The 18,377-nt window shown below is 36.8% G+C and overlaps 1 protein-coding gene across 3 annotated transcripts in view; it reads left to right on the top strand.

Annotated features, from left to right (window-relative positions):
• CACNA2D3 (calcium voltage-gated channel auxiliary subunit alpha2delta 3) overlaps positions 1-18,377 on the top strand; it is a 472,558-nt gene that overhangs the window by 451,642 nt on the left and 2,539 nt on the right. For all 3 annotated transcript variants that reach the window (XM_075432892.1, XM_075432891.1, XM_075432893.1), the window contains 2 exons: positions 3,312-3,423; positions 18,140-18,255. In XM_075432892.1, the coding sequence (XP_075289007.1) occupies positions 3,312-3,423; positions 18,140-18,255 (228 nt within the window). The remainder of the gene's footprint in view (positions 1-3,311; positions 3,424-18,139; positions 18,256-18,377) is intronic.

Here is an 18,377-nt window from a genome sequence, read left to right as displayed (position 1 = left end):
TGTTGTATCATTCCATTCAAACTAAAAAATTTATAGTAATAAAATCTAGATTCATTAAAATTCAATATACTAAAAATAATTTTCAAAAATGTGGAGGCTTCATTTGAAGCAATAACAAAATTTTAACACTTCCCATAAGAATTGGAAACTTACAGTGTCAACCATCTCTTGTATTTTAGCCGACATTTTATGGCATTTCAGGAGTGTTGCTCAAAATTAAAGAGCTGATTTGCAAGAGCAGTGCTCTTCAATTGGCTATTTCATAGGCAATTTATGCTGCATGCCATTTACTGGTGTAATGATTTAAACTGCATTCTTCAGCCTCCTATTTGCAGATTTACATGTTCCTTAGCAAAGCAGGGGATAAAATTGCTACTTGAGGCTTGTATTTGCATTGCCTGGATACTAGGCTGTCTTTATGCCAAAATAATATCCTGTCTGAAGTCAGGGTATCAGGAAAATGGAACGTACTGATGCCCTGGAATATTGCAGTATCCCCTGTAGTAATAAGATGCTGCAGCCCTTCTAGCAGAAAGATCTGTCCTGGAGCAACTGGAAAGTGTGGCAGTAAATAGCAAAGCACACACCAGGCTGCTGGCTGACGTGTTGCAAATGCTGTGTAGGGTGAAGGGCAGGCTGTGATGGGTGTCTGCTGGAGGTGAAGATTTGGTAAGAGACTTCTGGAAATTTAGATGCGTGAACTTAGTATGGACTTTCCCACACTGATGTAAACCGTATGCTGCATTGCAACACGGAAGCCAATTCTTCTGTTACATGAGCAGTGAGCCCGATGTAGATTGGACGCACACACACAAATAGAGCTTCATGAGAACCAGCCAGACACTATTTGCTCTTGGGACTTCTTTGTAATCATCAGTGCCTAGACAGGTCTTTGAAAAACCAAGGCTAACTTTCTAGTGATTTCCCTAACCGTGATTAAAAATGTCTCTTCCACTAATAGCTGTGAAGGACAGTAGGGTGTGCTGTGCTAGACCCAGAAAATGCAAACGCATTGCTTATATCTGGCACGTATGCCAGTCTTAGTCCTTGGTGTTTGCAGAACAGCGCAAAGCAGCCAGTGTAGGGAACAGGTAACTGTTTTGGATGTTTTTTCGAGTGTGCTGTACAAATATGCCGTAAAATATCCTGACATGAAACATCCAATGGCACTTGCATGGTATGTTAGGAAAAATATCCTTTAAAGACCAAAACTCTCTTCATCTCATGAGAATGAATGTCTGGTTTGTATTTTAAGCATGTACCAACTACAGAAATGGACATTAATAACTTGCAACCTTTATTTTCTTCAAGACAAAACTATCGTTACACCACTTTGACAAGCATGACTGAGGGATTTTCATTCATGTTTTGGTTGAAAGTGAAGTTTTAACTGGACAATTCACTCACTTCATGTTTTTGATGAGTAAGAATATTGAAAATACTCCCTCATCATGCTCATTGGAATGTCATCATTTTTGTGGTACTGCTTGCCCAGTTCAAATTGGGTTAGGCAGCAAGTGATAGTTGATTGGAAACCAACACGTGTTAGTAAAGCAAAAATAAGAGAGATTTCTCAAGAAAGAAGTCAGCAAGAGAGAGAAGCACCTGCATAGGCATGTTCTTCTGTAGGTGCTGTGTTACCACTAAGAGTTGTAATAATTATGACTGCACTTAATGAAATTAAAACTAATGAACTTGCACATTTTTTTACTCTTAACAATGCTTAACAAAGCTCAGAAAAAGAATCAGTTTCTTTAATGGGGAAATTGCTTCCTGCTCAAATTGTGACATTAATAGAGCATCACGTATTATGAAGATCCTAGCAGGTCCAGACACACCTGCCCATTTACCAAACGCTAGTATGCATAAGGTCTTGTAATCTCAGTCATATTTGTAAATGAGCAAGAAGAAACTGATGCCCTAAACCTTGGGCAACCCCATCATCTTATGGACACTAACAAAGTGCTGGAAATCTGAGACCCATGGATCTTTGGCAGTCTCTTTGTTACACAGGCCATATGTTGATACAAGTGAGGGTAGACCCAAAATACAGGTGATTTCAGTCATTCTTGGCAACAGATAAGGAGAACAGAAGAGAAATGGAGAAGGTGCAGTAGAGCTAGTCAGACAATTTAAAAAAAAAATGCTAAATTGTTAAATATGTCACGACCATAGTGAAAACATTAGAAATAACAAAACTTTTGTGACCAACTTTAATACCTCCCTTTAGATCTGTGCATTTGAGGGAATATTTTTTTAAATTGTAGACCAAAATTATGAACCATTCAGAAATGCGTTTCCTAGTGCATGATTGCAAATGCAGTTTTGGTCATTCCCCTGGCACTGTGCAGTAGATACACCACTGACTCTGAAACAGATTATCTTGAATGGAAGATCTGTCAAGTCCAAGAGCCTGTTTAGTGTAATCTATTTTTGTCATAGCTCGTCTTGTTTTCTCACTTAGCAATTAGTTTAAGATAGGCTTAACATTTGTGCTGATGTGCAAGTGTATCTCTGTGTTAAAGAATGAAGGGGTGGGAAGGAAAAAGAAGAGGAATGAAGGAGAAACGTTGTCCAACAGATACATCAATGTGAAGAGTCAGAAAGCTGCATTCAGTTCCCAGCTTTGCTGCTGTCCTGTAGTTTGACCTTGAACCAGTCTCTGCTTCCTGGTACCTCAATTTCCCAATCTTTAAGATGTAAACAGACACACTTTCTTTTCCCTTGTACTGCAAGGGCTTCAGATTAAAAGTGTTATGGAGTCTTAATTATTACTATTTTGGGAAGCCGATAACAAGCATTGGTTCTGGGCAAAGTAACACTTCTGGCACCACCCACAGAGTTGTTCTAACTGATGAAACTCTGCAAAGATTCCCAAGCTGTAATCCAAAAAAAGTGTTTTGGCTTCAGTAACATGTACCACAGTTTAGATATCAAGTAAGTGTAAAGCCCCATACATAATAGACAGTGATGCACAGTATCACTGACAGAAGAACAACAGTAAACCATTTTGAATCTACAGACAAAGAATAAAAGCTTGTGCATAAATGTAAAGTAGGTTGGCAATGGCTAAACCATGAATCAGTACTTTAACAGTTATGTCTGATGAAATTACATTGTATGGATAAACTTTTTTTTTTTAAATTAAAAAAATAGTGTTATGCACTGCCTAGGAAATCTCACAGGGTGGCAGAAGCTGAGTAACATTTCCACTCTCTGTGAGCTCTGAAATACAGAATCTCATGTTGTTCAGAATTTTGTGTGCTGTTCTTTGCATGTTAACATCAAGATATTTTTTCTTGTGCCTATAGCGCAGAGGTTGAAACAGACCTTAGAGCCCTGTGACACTGAATACCCAGCTTTTGTTTCTGAACGCACTATAAAGGAGACCACGGGGAATATTGCTTGCGATGACTGTTTCAAGTAAGCCCTTTCAATTTTTTTTATACAACTGTTTGTGACAAAGCAGTAAAACTGAATTATTCAAGGTTATGTTGAAGAACGTACAAGTCTGTTATGTTTTATCTTATGTAATGACCTCTGTCAGGGTGTCATTTCTTTTATTACAGGGGTCATTTGAGTTCGATACTCTGAAATTAAAGTAGTGCCTGTTATTTTCTACCAAAAAATGTAAAACCAATAGAGGCTGGTGCTAATTTCAGAGAACAGTGAATGTTTTAAGGCTTTTCCTGGACACAGGCAGCATTCTAAGGGTACATTCTGTAAAGATTTAGATACAGAAGGATTAGTGCTTTTAACTCTGCTATACAGGAGCGAAACTCTGCTGGATTGGTTAGAAGTGCCCTTGTGGTGCAGTGAGATCTGGTTGTTTCACTTGAGTGCCGAACAGTGTTTCCTTCTTAGAATTGTTAGGCTGGAAGAGTGGGAGAGGATTAAATCTATCCTCCAAACTTTCAGTAGCGGGAAGCTGAGCTAATAGTAACAAATCTCATGTCAGTGCTGCAACCTTGTAATTTCTACCGGCGCTACTGTAAAGTTGTTCCTTATTAAAAGATAAATACTTCAGTCTAGCTTTCCTTCTTCATACTGAAAATATCTTTTATCTGCATTTAATGCCTATGTGCAGTGATGTTTTTACTGTAGTTACAGCACCTTGTAATTGCAGAATTGAATAGGTATTGTTTATGCAAATTTCTGTACTTTGTACATCCCTTAATTGGATTTCCTTTATGCTGACAGGTCATCATCACAAAGGAGATTAGTATTTATAGCAATAATTTGTCTATCAATATAGATGTCAAGAAGAATTTAGAAGCCAAACAAAAATTGTTACAACTCTCCCTTTCCAAACTAAATCAATATGCAATTAGCAAATAAAGGTGAAAACATTCTCTCTTTGAAGTCAATAGGTGTGCTTCTGGACTTGCTCCTAAATTTTCTCCTTGATGTCTTCATTGTTTTAAAATAGGAAATAGGAGTAAGTACATTGGAGATATATTTTAAGTACTAATATTCAATTTTAATTTGCTGCTGACCAACTTAAGTTATAAGGAAATTATGAATGTCTAGTATGAATAATTGTTCTTGTATAGCTTTGTTGAATATAAGTAGGAAAGTGTTTTGTAAATCAATCCTAAGGAACCCTTGAAGTGTAACAATAGGTCACACTGCCTGAAAAGTACAAACTCAACAAAATCAAGCTGTGACTTTTCCACTTGACATATCAAATACAATGTGCGTTACACAGCTATGAGTCCTTCATGCCAGCATTTTAGAGTTCAAGCAGCCTTATTTTGCGATCATTTTGCAGAAGACTACTGAGAAGTTGTGAAATTATCATACATCTCTTATGTTTTAATATTGCAGACAGACATGATTCCATAAAAAGAAGATTAATTTAACAGGAACAGGTTTTCTCAAAGGAATGCAGATTTCAGTCTGTCATCTTAGGTAACTTCAGGTCAAAGGAAGTAACTTTCAAAAATAACACAATTCTGCAATACTTGGACAGCATTGAGTTGGAAACTGAGTCTAGTGAAAATTATAGTATTTCAAAAATAATGCACTAAGATCTTTTTCATAGAAAAACGTTTTGTGTTCCACAGTGGAACAAGAAAAAAAAAAAAAGAAAACGCTGTAAGTTAAAAAGTGATCTCAAGGCACCCATTATTTTTCTCCACAAGCAATGGCAAAACCTAAAGAAATAATCCAAAAAGAACTATTAGATTCTCATGGGAAAGTTCTTCATTATACCATTTACCCACTGTCATTAACAATCTACAAATTGCATTTAAGTTTGCAGACTGCATTGGATTCCAAATATTTTTGTTATAACCCAGGACACTTTCCCGCAGAATAGCTAAGGAATTTGACCCAAAGTCCTTTGTAGACCTACATATTCTGACCCAGTTTTCTGTTTCATGGCCTCAGTACCAACAAATGTTTTTACAAGCAAGTGTCTTGCTTAATACTTGTAATTTAAGAATGATCAGCTCAATCAGTCAAAATTAGCGTTCAACCTTGTATGTAGAGACTCTTGAACTGACACTGTGTTCAATGGTTAATCTGCACGGCGTCTGTTGCATACTGGGCTCTTGATTCAGATCCCTTTGAGTCAGTGGGATTATTTTCTGTGTCCTCCATGGATCCTGTTATAGATTGATCTGCTTGTGATACATACTTACAAATCTTGATTACAAATAGAAAAAGATATTTGTAAATATTTAGCTGAATATACACCCACTCTAATACTGCAAACCTATCTGAAAGACACTGGAAAAGTCAGCATATTGTGAGCAGGTTTGCAAACAAATGTTGTGCAAATACTCTGCTGCAAGAAAGTTTGTGTCACAAGTTACTCATTCAAGTCACTGTCTTTGGTTTCTACAGTGTCAGGCACTACTGTAGAGCCCTTGTCTGAAAAAGGAGACTAAAAGCAGTCTCGTAGTAGAAGTAAAAATGATGACTGATGTTAATTGAAACCATATAATGTTACTTAGATAAGACATTTTGGAGCACAAATACTGTGTTATTGCTAACAAAGTCACAGTCATAGTCAACAAGGTAACGTAGTGAGAGTCAGAATGATAGTCTTATTCTGTACTGTGTGTGCTGTTACTGATCTTGCAGAAATACTCCACAGTTACCAAGGGGAACAGTTACCAATTGTAGTTATGAAAACTAAGATTCGTTCTTAAAAATGTTTTCAATCATAGTTTTTAATCATGGGTGCTTGGATTTAAATCAAATTATCCTCACAGATAAATCACACAGTAGAAAGGACTACATGCGAAGTACTTCATAAATAACTGGCTCACCTTTTCAGCCATCTCTGAAAACTTATTTGATCAGTGAAAGGGCATCTATACACTTAAGTGGACTTTAAGTCAGACGCTAAACGTATACAGACATAAAATACACTGTCTATATGTAAACCTGTCTCTTACTAGCAAAAAATAAATGATACTTTGGGATAATTTGCAATGTTTAAAAACGATTTTCAAAAATATAGGTTTTATTAAGAAAGCAGGAGCCTAAAAGAAAATAAGAATTAACATAAGAATGTCATTAGGGTCACAGTTTGGTTGTCCCACCCCATAATTTGTTGTTATTCAATATCCCAACGATTATTAAATTAATCTGTTATTTAAACAGCAGTCAGAAACAAGTCAACCCACATTTTCTAAGCACTGTCAACAAGAGAGAAAAACTGGGATTTTTAAAAAGCTGAAATGCTTTCATATTTTCCAGTAAGCTATTCCCTTTTACAGCAAAAAACTAAAAAAAGAAAAAAAGAAAAGCATTGCCTCTGAAAACTGAGATGATAGACTGTTGAATGTTCTATGGTGGCTTCAGCGTTGGAAATAGTAAATTGCTAAAGAGAAATGTTTTTTCTTTATCAGTGTTGACTGGCGCTCTTTCTGTTGAGTCAGAACTACACTAATGCCAAATCCACTTGGTGTGGGTCTTAAAGGCATTGTGCTGCTCGGAGATGTGTTTTTGATTAGACATTAAATTTGAAGTCTTTGGCTAAATAAGCATCTCAATGCTATTTGCAGTTTTATGAGGTGTCACCTCTATGAGTTAGCCAGTTTTTAATACAAGTAAGCATGTCAACTAAAGCTCTTCAGTAATTCTCACTGGTTATGTTACCAGATTTTGCTTTCTAGTGATCTCAGCATTGCAAAGTGTAATTGCTGATACTTTAAAAGCACTAAAAATATCTAAGGAAAGCATCCTTAGAAAGACAAAGTTGTTGTTACAAAATGGAAAGGAGGATGGCTATTATGATATTGACCAGAAAATGTTACCTGATCTTTTTAGTATATACACCCATCTGTTTGTAGAACAAACAAAAAAAATTTTCTCTAATTGCAATTCTCATTTTTGCATGAAAATGTGGATGTTCACATTTAGCTTTGTTTAGGAAAATGCCATTAATTTCAGCATTAACTCAGGTTGCTATGAGTGTGGTTGTAGATCTTCTGTAGGTACAGCAACTTACTCATCTGACTATTTATACATGAAATATACATTTCAAATATTAAGTATATATTTTAAAATTTCGAAGTTGCAAGGAACCATTTGAGTGGATAGTTGCCAAATTTGCATGTTGAACTGTAGAAACTATGGATATACAAATCAGGCAACAGTTGCAAAGTCAAATGCTTAAAAATCTGCCCTTTTAACCTCTCCTGTTCATGTGCGATGACATACTGGACTTGGATGCAGATCAAAAATCTGGCCTTACTTCCAGTGACCCAGGGAGCAAAGCCCCCTTCTCTTTGAATTGCAGCACTCATGGGTCCACAAGGTCAACAGCAAAAACCCAAAGAAACTGTTTTGTTCCCAGTTGATTCTTTGTGCCCAGTCTTAAGACACAAAATAAAGAGAAACGCAAATATGAGAGAGCCGTATTTTCACTAGGGAAGCATCAATCATCCTAACCCTGGGAAAGACTTATGTGTGTGTTTTCATTAAGCAAGATAAATGTAAGTGTTCCCTTTACTTTGTTGTACATCACATGTAAATTGCCTGTTAATTTGATAGGAAATACTTACTTGATTAAACACTGTACCGTGTATTATATATTTGGCCTATTAGACTGTTCGTAATCAGACAATTATTTAACAGGGAAAATCATAAATAAACCAAGTGCCTTCTCTTGCTTTCTTATAGACTGAACATTGAGTGCTGTTCACTGTCAATAAAAAGAGGTAAAAGGCAATGGAATTATAGTTCAGGGTGACACTGAACCCTGCATGTGCATATATAATGGCAAATTTCAGACTTGTCCACTGAATGTGCTTACGTGGCATTAACAGATAAATAACAATACAAATTAGATTCAGATAGTTCAGGGCGTGAGTATATTAATGTCAGAATAGTGCAATCTGCAGACATTAAAATGGTAATGGTTTTTAGAAACCACTTAATCTTGAGACATACCACCTTTTGCTAAAATATTTCTGCTTTTCTTTCTCAGTAGAAGCTTGCCAGACTGCTGTACTTGATCGTGTTTAAAATGTGTAAATAAATATGCAGTTCAATTTCCCATGAAATAAATAATCATTTGCCATTTCATATGTAGTTAGTTTACTTCTAAACAAATCAGCTTACCACATAAAATAAGCGAAACATCGAGGGCCAATTTCTTCTTATGTTGAGCTCTATCTACGTACATCAGAATATTCCTGTAGATTTCCTGGAGTAGTTTGGGTAGTAAATTATAGCCTATCTTCTAGAAGAGTTTTTGGGTTGTATTCATTTTACTGTATCCATCTTATAGGATCCTGAAGAAAACCAAATGTTCTCTATATTTCACCATGCTTTGTTTAGACTATGTTTTTACATGCTTGCTTTTTCAGCAACCATGTCAAATTCACATGTGATACCATACACAGAAATGGTCTTGACCTATGCCCTCTATAGAAGGAAGAGAAAGATGAGGAAATGTACAGTGGTCTTTTCTTGCAGGTGTGTGCAACTTTTTCATTAGAAGACTTCATAGCACTGACCATGTGGTCCATTTGTAAGTCCTGTAAAATCTTGGAAATACACGGGTCACCTTCCTAGCAATTTGGTTTATTAGTTTCACTGTCGATTTTTTCCTGACAAGTAGGAAACTCTCTTAACTCCCCACTTCCTTACTTAAGTCTTCCACATCAGCCTAGAGCTGAATTCCTTGAGAAGTTTAAAACTTCTGCGTGGGAAAGTGGTGATCTCCACCACTTCACTGTTCATAGTTAAGCTCAGTAGTGCTATAAAAAGTAAATATTACCACTACTGAAAAGTTAACATAATTTTAAATTTTAAACAAGCAGTTATAAATATTAACCAAATGATAGATAGTAGCTGACACAATGAAAGGATGCTTTGTAATGACAGGAAATTTAAAAAGTTGTATGAATGCCATAATATATTGAGCTGTGTAGTAATATATATATCTCTCAAAGATGGCTTGGAATAGGAAAACTTATTAAAATTGGAAAACATTGCAGTGAATTGTTAAAGTAAGGCACATTTGTGAGGAATTTCTATCACTAGGAAATTAACTTCGGTTTATAATGTGTTCATATTCTATTATAGTCTGATGAAAAACAGTGCAAACACAACTTAGGCATCTGTACATTTAGCACTTCTTTTTATAAAGGATTTGAGAACTTAGGACATATTTAATAGCCTTTAACTTGGAAAGCCAACATGAATCTAAAGATTAGAGTGCCATGCAGAGAACATTTATATATTACCTAAAATACTACAGATTTTTAACTAACTATGGAGATGATGATATGCATTGTACTTAATTCTTTCAGATGTGGTCTTCTCAATTGTTGCTAAAGTTTGTATTTACAGAAATAAATTAACAACATCCTTGCAAAGCATACTGGGAGCACAACCAATGAGCACTTCAGTTTTAGGATTTATTATACTTTTGAAGTGAATCTGCTGATCATCCTTGCTTTTTATACTTCAGTTTGTGTTGCATACCTCTTTGCTAGAGCCGTATCAGCTTTGTAGATTAGACTAGACCTAAATCTGTGGAAAAGAGTAGTTACCAATTCCTGCAATTCAAAAGTTACTTTTACTATCATGTGATACTTGTAAGCCTTCCTAAATCTGAGGAAATCAAACAGCTTTTTAATCTTCAGATTATATTTAGACTCTATCTTAAATATAATCTGATGTTTCAAAAACGTTACCTGACAAGTCTCTCAATACAAGCCACAACTACTTAAGTAGGGCTGAAAAAACTCTGCTAAAAACATGTTGGCTAACATGCTGTAGTAGAACAGCATTTTCTAGTCTGGATAACTTCTCTGACCTCTCTATCATCATCCTGCTAACCAGGTGCCACTGTCAAAAAGCAATGTCCAAGCTTTGAGAGACCCCTGATATGATTTGCTTTGTGCCAATTACTGCCTCTCCTCTGTTGTTCATCGTGAGCAGTTTATCATAGAATCAGGTACCCACTCTGCTTATGGAGACCCGCTTATGCCACACTCTCAGCTCAGGTTTGTTTAGGGCTGTAAACCTTGACTCATATTTAAAATTCATGGGATTTCTGAACTTGATTTCTCTGCAAAAATTTTGCCATATTTTTTAAACCTAGAGATCTGAAACTCTTCATTATCTTGCATCCTTGTCAGGGTGGGCACCTCAACTATAAAACTTAGGAGCATTGTCAAATTCCTCATTACACAAAGTACTTTTTTCATCCTAAATTCTGTGTACTCGAAGCTTTTGAATGTTTGTAACATTTCTAATATGCAGTTTGCAAGGATCTCTTATCTGAGCATCAGTTATTTGAGAAAGCATCCCCTGTTTGATTATGAAAGAGGAATGGCACTTCTGGAGTTTCCTATCTGAAACAAAGTGGTTGCCAACCATGTCACAGCTCTCTGGGGTTGCACACCTTCAGCAGACACAGGAACAGTGAGGATGATATTGTTAACTTAAATCCTTGATTCTAAACTTTGCTTTGAGTAGGTATGTTTATACTTACACCAAATTGTGCTGAAGTCAGTCAGGCTATACGTGGTAGCAATATTTTGCTGGTCTGGGGTCAGGTTGCAGGCCTGAGGCTGAGAGTTTATCCTACTCTTTTTATATGAGACAACCACTAGCTGCTTTTTTTTCATATACTTTAACTGCTCCAGCTCTCAGAAATGTTGTTATTGGCATATATGTTATTTTTAAAAATTGCATTAAAGATATTCCATTCTCTATCATCTTTTATTTGAAGAAAACCCAAGTAGCCGAATTTGACTGTGGTATAAACATTTCATTCATTCATGTAAAAAATATGATAAGTGAGAGAAATGTGGATTGGAAATGTAGCCAGCAGCCTGGAAAGCACATGATAGGAGTTGGGAAAAAGCACAGCATATATCTGCACTTCAGTTGAACGCTTAAAGTTTCTTCCAGACCATTAGGGTTGAACGTTTGGAACCAACAGTTATGTGAGTAACACATATTTGAGTGCAGAGTGCACAATATTTTCCATTTACTGTACCCTGGTGCTGGTATGTTTTTTCTTTCTCTGAAAAATAGGAAAGATCAAATTTGACAGATATGGAATGTAATCCCAAAGTAACGACTAATCTTAATCCAAAATACTCAAACTTCAATAATGCAGGTTTGCACTCAGAAAATACGCTGAAAAGCCTGGAGGGAAATGGCTGAATTTACAGAGATGCTCAAGCATCAGAGCACCCAGTGGGGGCTATCTGAGTTAAGTACTATGGAAATTCAGACTACTTTTTTTACATCTTCTTTCATGTGTTTAGGTTGCCAATTTGAAAATATTGCCCTCAGTTTATTTCAGTTCAAACTACTCACAGTGAAATTCTTCCATGCTTTATAGGATTCATCTGCATGGGCAAAACAACTGGTAGCTGAAAGATCTTTTCCATTGCCTCCTAAAAATGATTGATGTGATTATGTACGTGCAGGAGCAAAAGCATGATAATGCAGTATTTTTGTGAGAAAACAAGAATTAAGTTTTAACTAGAAACACACAACGTTGTTTTTAAACAAGTTGAATTGTTTTCAGTGTTGGTGCTGTGCTCAAATAATCCTCAAATTACAAAGAAATTTCCTTTCTGCAGGACACTGGGAATATACATTTCTCTAATTTTTTTGGTTCTTAACCTGTAAGTATCTTCAGAGTTCCGTGCTGCTTGTCATTCATTTAGTTCCCTTACTTTGCAACCTTTGCAACCGTCTGAAGAAGGAAGGGGAAAATGGCTCTGAAAATCAGAGATTCCTGAATGCTTTTAGGAGGTTTATTACCATTTTTTGTTCCTGAAACAAGTCATGTACTGCTGTCACTGGCCACCAGCTAATGGCAACATGGTTGTAAGCCAGGAAAAGGAAAATAGATCGGTGCAAGTGACCAATAAATGATGATATTTGGGATCCTCAGTCTGAAGAGTCTAATATGGCTGTGTCCTCTCTGCAGCTGTCTGGGCCACCCTCAGTCCCATACAAAATATGCCGCATTCAACGTGTTTCTGTAAGATTGGGTGTGTCAGGGGCTATGCAAGTGGCTGCATATTAGTAGGGAAAACTCAGGTCTGTGTTCAGTTTACATCCTGTCCAAAACTTAACACCAGTGAACAAGGAGATGGATTCTCTCTCCTGCATGGAAATACAGAGACTAAGCTGTTCAATGGCAATATCGATTTCCTTTAATAGCAGATGTTGTAGGCAAATAGTAGAGAGTAAACAACTTAAAAGGTTAAATTTGCTTAGTTGGATAAGACACATCCCTTACATCCTTGAAAGGAGCCTCATGAGTACAGCAGCCAGGAGGAAAAAAGGGTCTCACTCTGCCTTGCTGCTGCTGTGCCTGTTCTTATAATATGGGAGATGGTCCAGCATCCATAAGGGGACAGACTGCAGAGGCCCCACAACAAAGCCAGCTGCCGCAACAACTAATAACCGTCTTCCCTCTGTCCCTTTCCCACAGGGCATCGACACTGCTTGTATCATCCCTGCCCTTTCCCCCCATCTTGGAACATCTCCTGCCTTTCCAGGGAGGTTTGTCCCTCTCCTGGTTGCCTTACTGATCCTTTGCCACCCCAGAGGTTCAGAGGCTGGAAGATGAAAGGAAGAAAAAGCAGCACACGGTGTGGAAAGAGGGCAGTGCAGCAAGGGCAGTGTCAGCTCAGTCCCTACTCCTCTGCTGCCCTGAGTATATCTTCTAATTATTTATCCTGCCAGGAGAGAGTAACTCTTATAATAAAAAAAAAGAGCTGACATTTTTGAAATTAGATTGTTAGTTTTTTAAACATGGTCTGTGGAAGAAATTATGATAATATATATATAACTGTATGAAAATTTTTCTATATACAAGCAAAAGGAAGAGACTCAAATTGGAAAAAAAAACAGGTTTGAATGTAGTGTGATGTCTCTTTTAGACAAGGTGATGTTGCCTGCTCTTAGCTTATGCACCCCGTTTAGGATGCATTTCTCTGCAGGACCACTATTCAGCCATTAAAAAGAGAGCAAGACACTCCTGCAGAGGATGATTCAGATCACTGAAGCCAAGCTCCTGCTCCAATTTGTTCTTGAGTAGTCTGTCTCTGCGTGGACTCTGTTCAGAGTTGGAGATGATTACCCTTCTAATGTAGGAACCCGAGTTACGTGCATAAAGGCACCTGCTGTGACTGCCCTCCAAGATTTGTATTACGGTCCTGTTATGATGCTTTCCAAATTCTACCCTATCTTCAGAAATCAGAAAGAACTGGTTCCCTATGGGAAGAGTCATTTAGCCACCAGACACACATTAAAAGTGTGCTTTCTTATTATGCCTCCATAAGCACATCTTTAGCAAATACAATTATGAATGCAGCAGTACTTGAATTCCACGTCTTTTCGTGTTCTATTCCACAATGAAAAATTAATTTTCAAGGAACAGATTAATAAATACTTGCATTTTCGAGCAAATACTATTTCCAAGTAAAACATAAAGCTGTTTTTTTTTCCAAGTCACTTTGTTTGAAATTTGTGCAGATATTTTTATATGGGCTGATACAGAAATGGGTTAGAAAGAAACAAATAAAGCCTGTACAACATAAGAAAAGTGTTGTGTAATGGTCTGACTCAAAATACAGACTTTCTTGCAGATTTACTCCCTGTTCTTATTTTTTCTTCATTAACAAAATAGTTTGTCATGACTAGGTTTTCTGCCGCCTCCTCTTTCTACCCCTTTTAAGTATTACATTTCTTCCTTCCTCACCTTCCCCGCAAAGTGAAGAAGCAGTTTGTGTTGAGGTCTGTTTTAAGCCTCTGAACCTGCACATCAAATAAGCCAAACTAGTTTCTCAGTGGATGAAAGATTGAGGAGAAATTGTTAATAAGGTTCTTATTGACTCAGTGCAGCTTCAACATAACAGGAACCCCAACAGCTTATTCCATTTTATATATGGAGACATATTCAAGGCTTTTTCTGTGCTGTTACTATCAAATGATGGTGATGATACTGGTGTACAGGAAAAAGGTTCAAATCGAAAGATTTACATTATTTAACACAAAAAGAGCTTTACCCTTTAAATGTAAAACATTCTTCATAAATATTAAGCATAGGCTAATAAACATAGACTTTCTTTTCATTGTTAAACCAGCAATAAGGTTCAGTAAAAACCCTTACTCTGTCCCTGAGAGTTGGCTCCCATGTTGCCAGGGACACAAATGACAGGCTAAGCCAGCAGATGTTCAGAAATGCTTATTGTAATATAAACTTTAGAGACTTGCAGTGGAGCTCACTTAAAAGGCAAGACCATTTTCATTACTTTGTCAGCATCTTTCTTTATTTCCCACTGCAGTCATGGAATCTGTTTTGCTAGAGGATTTTCTCCCTTGCAGCTGAACCTTGGCGTATGCAATGAAAGATTTTGGTGGAATATTTCAGTATTTGAAAGACTTTGTTCTGGCTATGTGTATGCACCTTTTGTTTTCTGTGAATGTTCAGTTCCTGAGACTTACTGGCATGAACGTTCGCTCAAAATGAATTTCAAAGATGCATGTGCATGTCACCATGGAAACTGAAATCTAAACTCAATCAGAAGACCTGCTGCTGGGATGATTGTGTGCATTATCCAATTTGGGCATGGAAGCAATGCCATGTGAATTATCTGAGTAGTCACAGAGCAACTGCTGTGGTTATGATTGGCGAAACTTCTTTGCCATTGATCTAGTGAGGGTAAGAATACCTCATGACTGCAAAATGATCGTATATTACAGCAGCTGAAAGAAATATAATTTGCTTGTGTACATTCTATTACTAGAAAAGAAAGCTAAATTGGACATAAAATTTTTTTTGCCCTTAATTATTTGCTCAGTTCAATTTCTGTCTTCAGTCTTCTGTCTTCACTTGTTGATATGCTAATCCTTTGCCTGTGACCTCAAGTCAGTGACTGGTGAGGACACGCACTTGGCTTTACAACTTCATTTCAAGATTATGTTTGAGAATTGTGAAAGGGAAAATATTCATTTATTGGTTGTGGAAGATAACATTTTCTTTTTTATTTACCTCTAGTATGGTGGATAAGAAGGTAGTTGTTCCACTTTGCAAGATATTAGTTATGATATACACTATGGAAAAAAAATGTAGTGAGCTAAAAGTTTCATCTCTTTACAGCTCTTAAGATGACAATCACATGTTCTGTGGCAGTCACCATAAGGTTAGATGCTTCACAAACATCTGTAATAGATAAACAGACTGTAGATTTGTAGGAATATTCACTATTTGATAAGTAATACAGTGTAGTTTGCTGATATCTATCATAGGATTCCTAAAGTAGAAAAGGTGTTTTTGACTTAACCTAATATATTGCTCTTTGCAGTTCCTTTAATTTATAATTTCCATCACTCTATGCATATGCTGCATTCCCCGAATTACCAGGTCTAGCAAAATTTTCTGTATCACTTAATTCCTACAAACCTTTGTAGTTTTTAACTTTTTTGTCAGAGAAGCCATATGGTAATTTATTTGGCATCATAGTTCTGTAGTGGAAACTTTCTTCTGGGTTGAACTGCTTTCTTTTTTCATTCCAGCTAGGTGAAGTGATAGGAAAAGCTCCCAAGTTTTATTTACTCCCCCCCCGCCATCTTCTTTGAGAAGCAATAGCCTATACTGTACAGCCCTTACGCCACCCCAGAGAAGTGGGTGAAAGAAGAAACGAAGTAGGAAATGTGCCCACCTCATGAAATGGCAGCTTTAAGCCTGGCTGTATGGTACATGCTTTCTCACAGGCTTCAGTATTCACCTGGGGGCCACAAAAAGGGGCTATCGCAGAAGGACTTGGGTTCAGCACACCATTGGTACAACAGAAGAGTGATTACTCCCTTCTCATCGAAAAGAGAAATGAATCATTTAGCATCTAGTTAATTGTTACAACACTTTATGCCCTTCAGGTCCTGTTCTGAGCTAGTTTTAAAGATGCAATAGATACAAGTTTCAGACTGCACAAAATCGAAATTGTGCCAGTTTCTGGGAATAAAATTAAGTCTTTTTTTTCTGTCCTTTAGGGTTTGATTTATTCATAACTGTTTTGAGAAATTCATGCAGTACAATTTTGGTGTTATTGTTGGTTAAAGATTTTCCCTCCTTTCCTTTCATTGGCCCCATTGCTCCCACACAAATCCACAAAGCCACAGATGCTCCATTACAATGATGTCAGTCGTGCTACATGCTCCAGCTGTTTGGTAGGTACATTTATAAAGTTCAGCCTTTTACATTATGCCATAAATGTATATTTCATGTATAAACATAAATCTAACATATTGCAGATCACTCTAAGTGTAGTTTTAATGGAGATTCAGTAAGTTTAAAAAATACTGAAAAGTGTTTAATCTTTCCGTTGGCAACATTTTTATAGTAAGTTTTCTAAATTTTTTTTCTGAAACTAGGTTTGAATATTCCGTGCCCCCTCTACTATTTCATCTTCTGTGATCTTTGGAAAAAGCAGGGAGTTATTTTAGTAAGACAATATGTATTTTAAATAAAGATGTCCGAGGAAAAATATGTTTCTCTCCACATCTTCTTGGTGCTCAAACCCTCATTTAACATTCTGTACGTTTACCAGCATACCACACTGAAAAACACCTAATTCCTGGAATTGCCAGATTTCAATGATATTCGATATGGCAGATATTCTGTTGATACAACATATAAACTCTGACAAATTGTTTTAAAAATTTATCAAGAATTGGGTCTGAGCCTTAAAGTCTGTCTTTGTATTGTGTTCTGAATTTCAAAGAAAAGGCTAAACAGTGCATATTTGGCTCTGCCTCCTCGCCCTTTTCTCTTTGGTGTGTGCTTAAGGGTTCAGCTCACTGTAACTATGTGGATCATTGAATAGTGCCCACAGGATCCTTCCCTGGTCTCCCCTGGGTGCTTTCCTTCTTACAAGCAATGTCTTTATTTCTCACTCTCCTTTTGAGTTGCCTACTTTGTCTTAATTTGAATGTGTTGCTGAGTTATCACCATATTTGTACCATATAGTCATAATTATTCTAAAATAAATCTCCTCACTTAGGAAGATTTTGAGGCTTAATCTCTGTTTTGTTTGCTCAGTAATAAAATGACTCTCAAGAGGACAGATGAAAGCTGAGATCTTTCTAAGCAGTTCGTGTTGCTTCAAGCAAGACCCAGAGTGAATAAAGGCCCTAATGTGATTGTAGAGGCTAAAGTTTCGGACCGTGAGTTATCGCTATGTGGCTGCAGAAGAACCTTCCTTATTTTTGCAAATCAGTTTCATGTGTACTTAAAAATTCCAGGTTATAAATACTTAGGTAGGTATTCATAATAGAGCAGAGATTTAGTATTGAATTGTGAAAAAGAAAAATCTGATAAACGCCTTGATAACTCACGTGTCCCGGTCTCTGCATTAACATATCAGCAGTATAACCCTATCCATTCTGCTTCACCTGTGTACCTTTCAGCATCATGTACATCTCAAAATGGACAACCATGTTCTGTGAACTGAAGGAAGCATTGCCCAGGGCCCTCTCCTTTTACAAGGTGCGGAGATGCAGTGTGATATGTAAAGTCAGTGATATTCTTGACTATAACACAGGCGTTGTGGAAAAGTTCAAAAAATCCTAACAAAATCTGTTGCTCAGAAGTACAGATAATGTCACCATTATTTGATTTCTTTTTAATTTGCAGGTCTTTTGTTATTCAGCAAATCCCAAGCAGCAATCTCTTCATGGTGGTAGTAGATAATGAATGCTTCTGTGATTCTGTCCCACCAATTACCATGGCACCTATAGAAATAAGGTATATCCTTTTATTTGCAAAGTTGTCAGAAAGAGATTCAAGATGCAAATATTGAAAAATTTCTTATTATAAAAAACTTGCGTTACATGACTTAAGAATGCATCATTACCTGTTATAAAGTGATGGG

The sequence above is a fragment of the Opisthocomus hoazin genome, chromosome 11, assembly GCF_030867145.1.
Source record: "Opisthocomus hoazin isolate bOpiHoa1 chromosome 11, bOpiHoa1.hap1, whole genome shotgun sequence".
NCBI classification, from domain to species: Eukaryota; Metazoa; Chordata; class Aves; order Opisthocomiformes; family Opisthocomidae; genus Opisthocomus; species Opisthocomus hoazin.
This window is presented reverse-complemented; position numbering and strand designations above follow the sequence as displayed.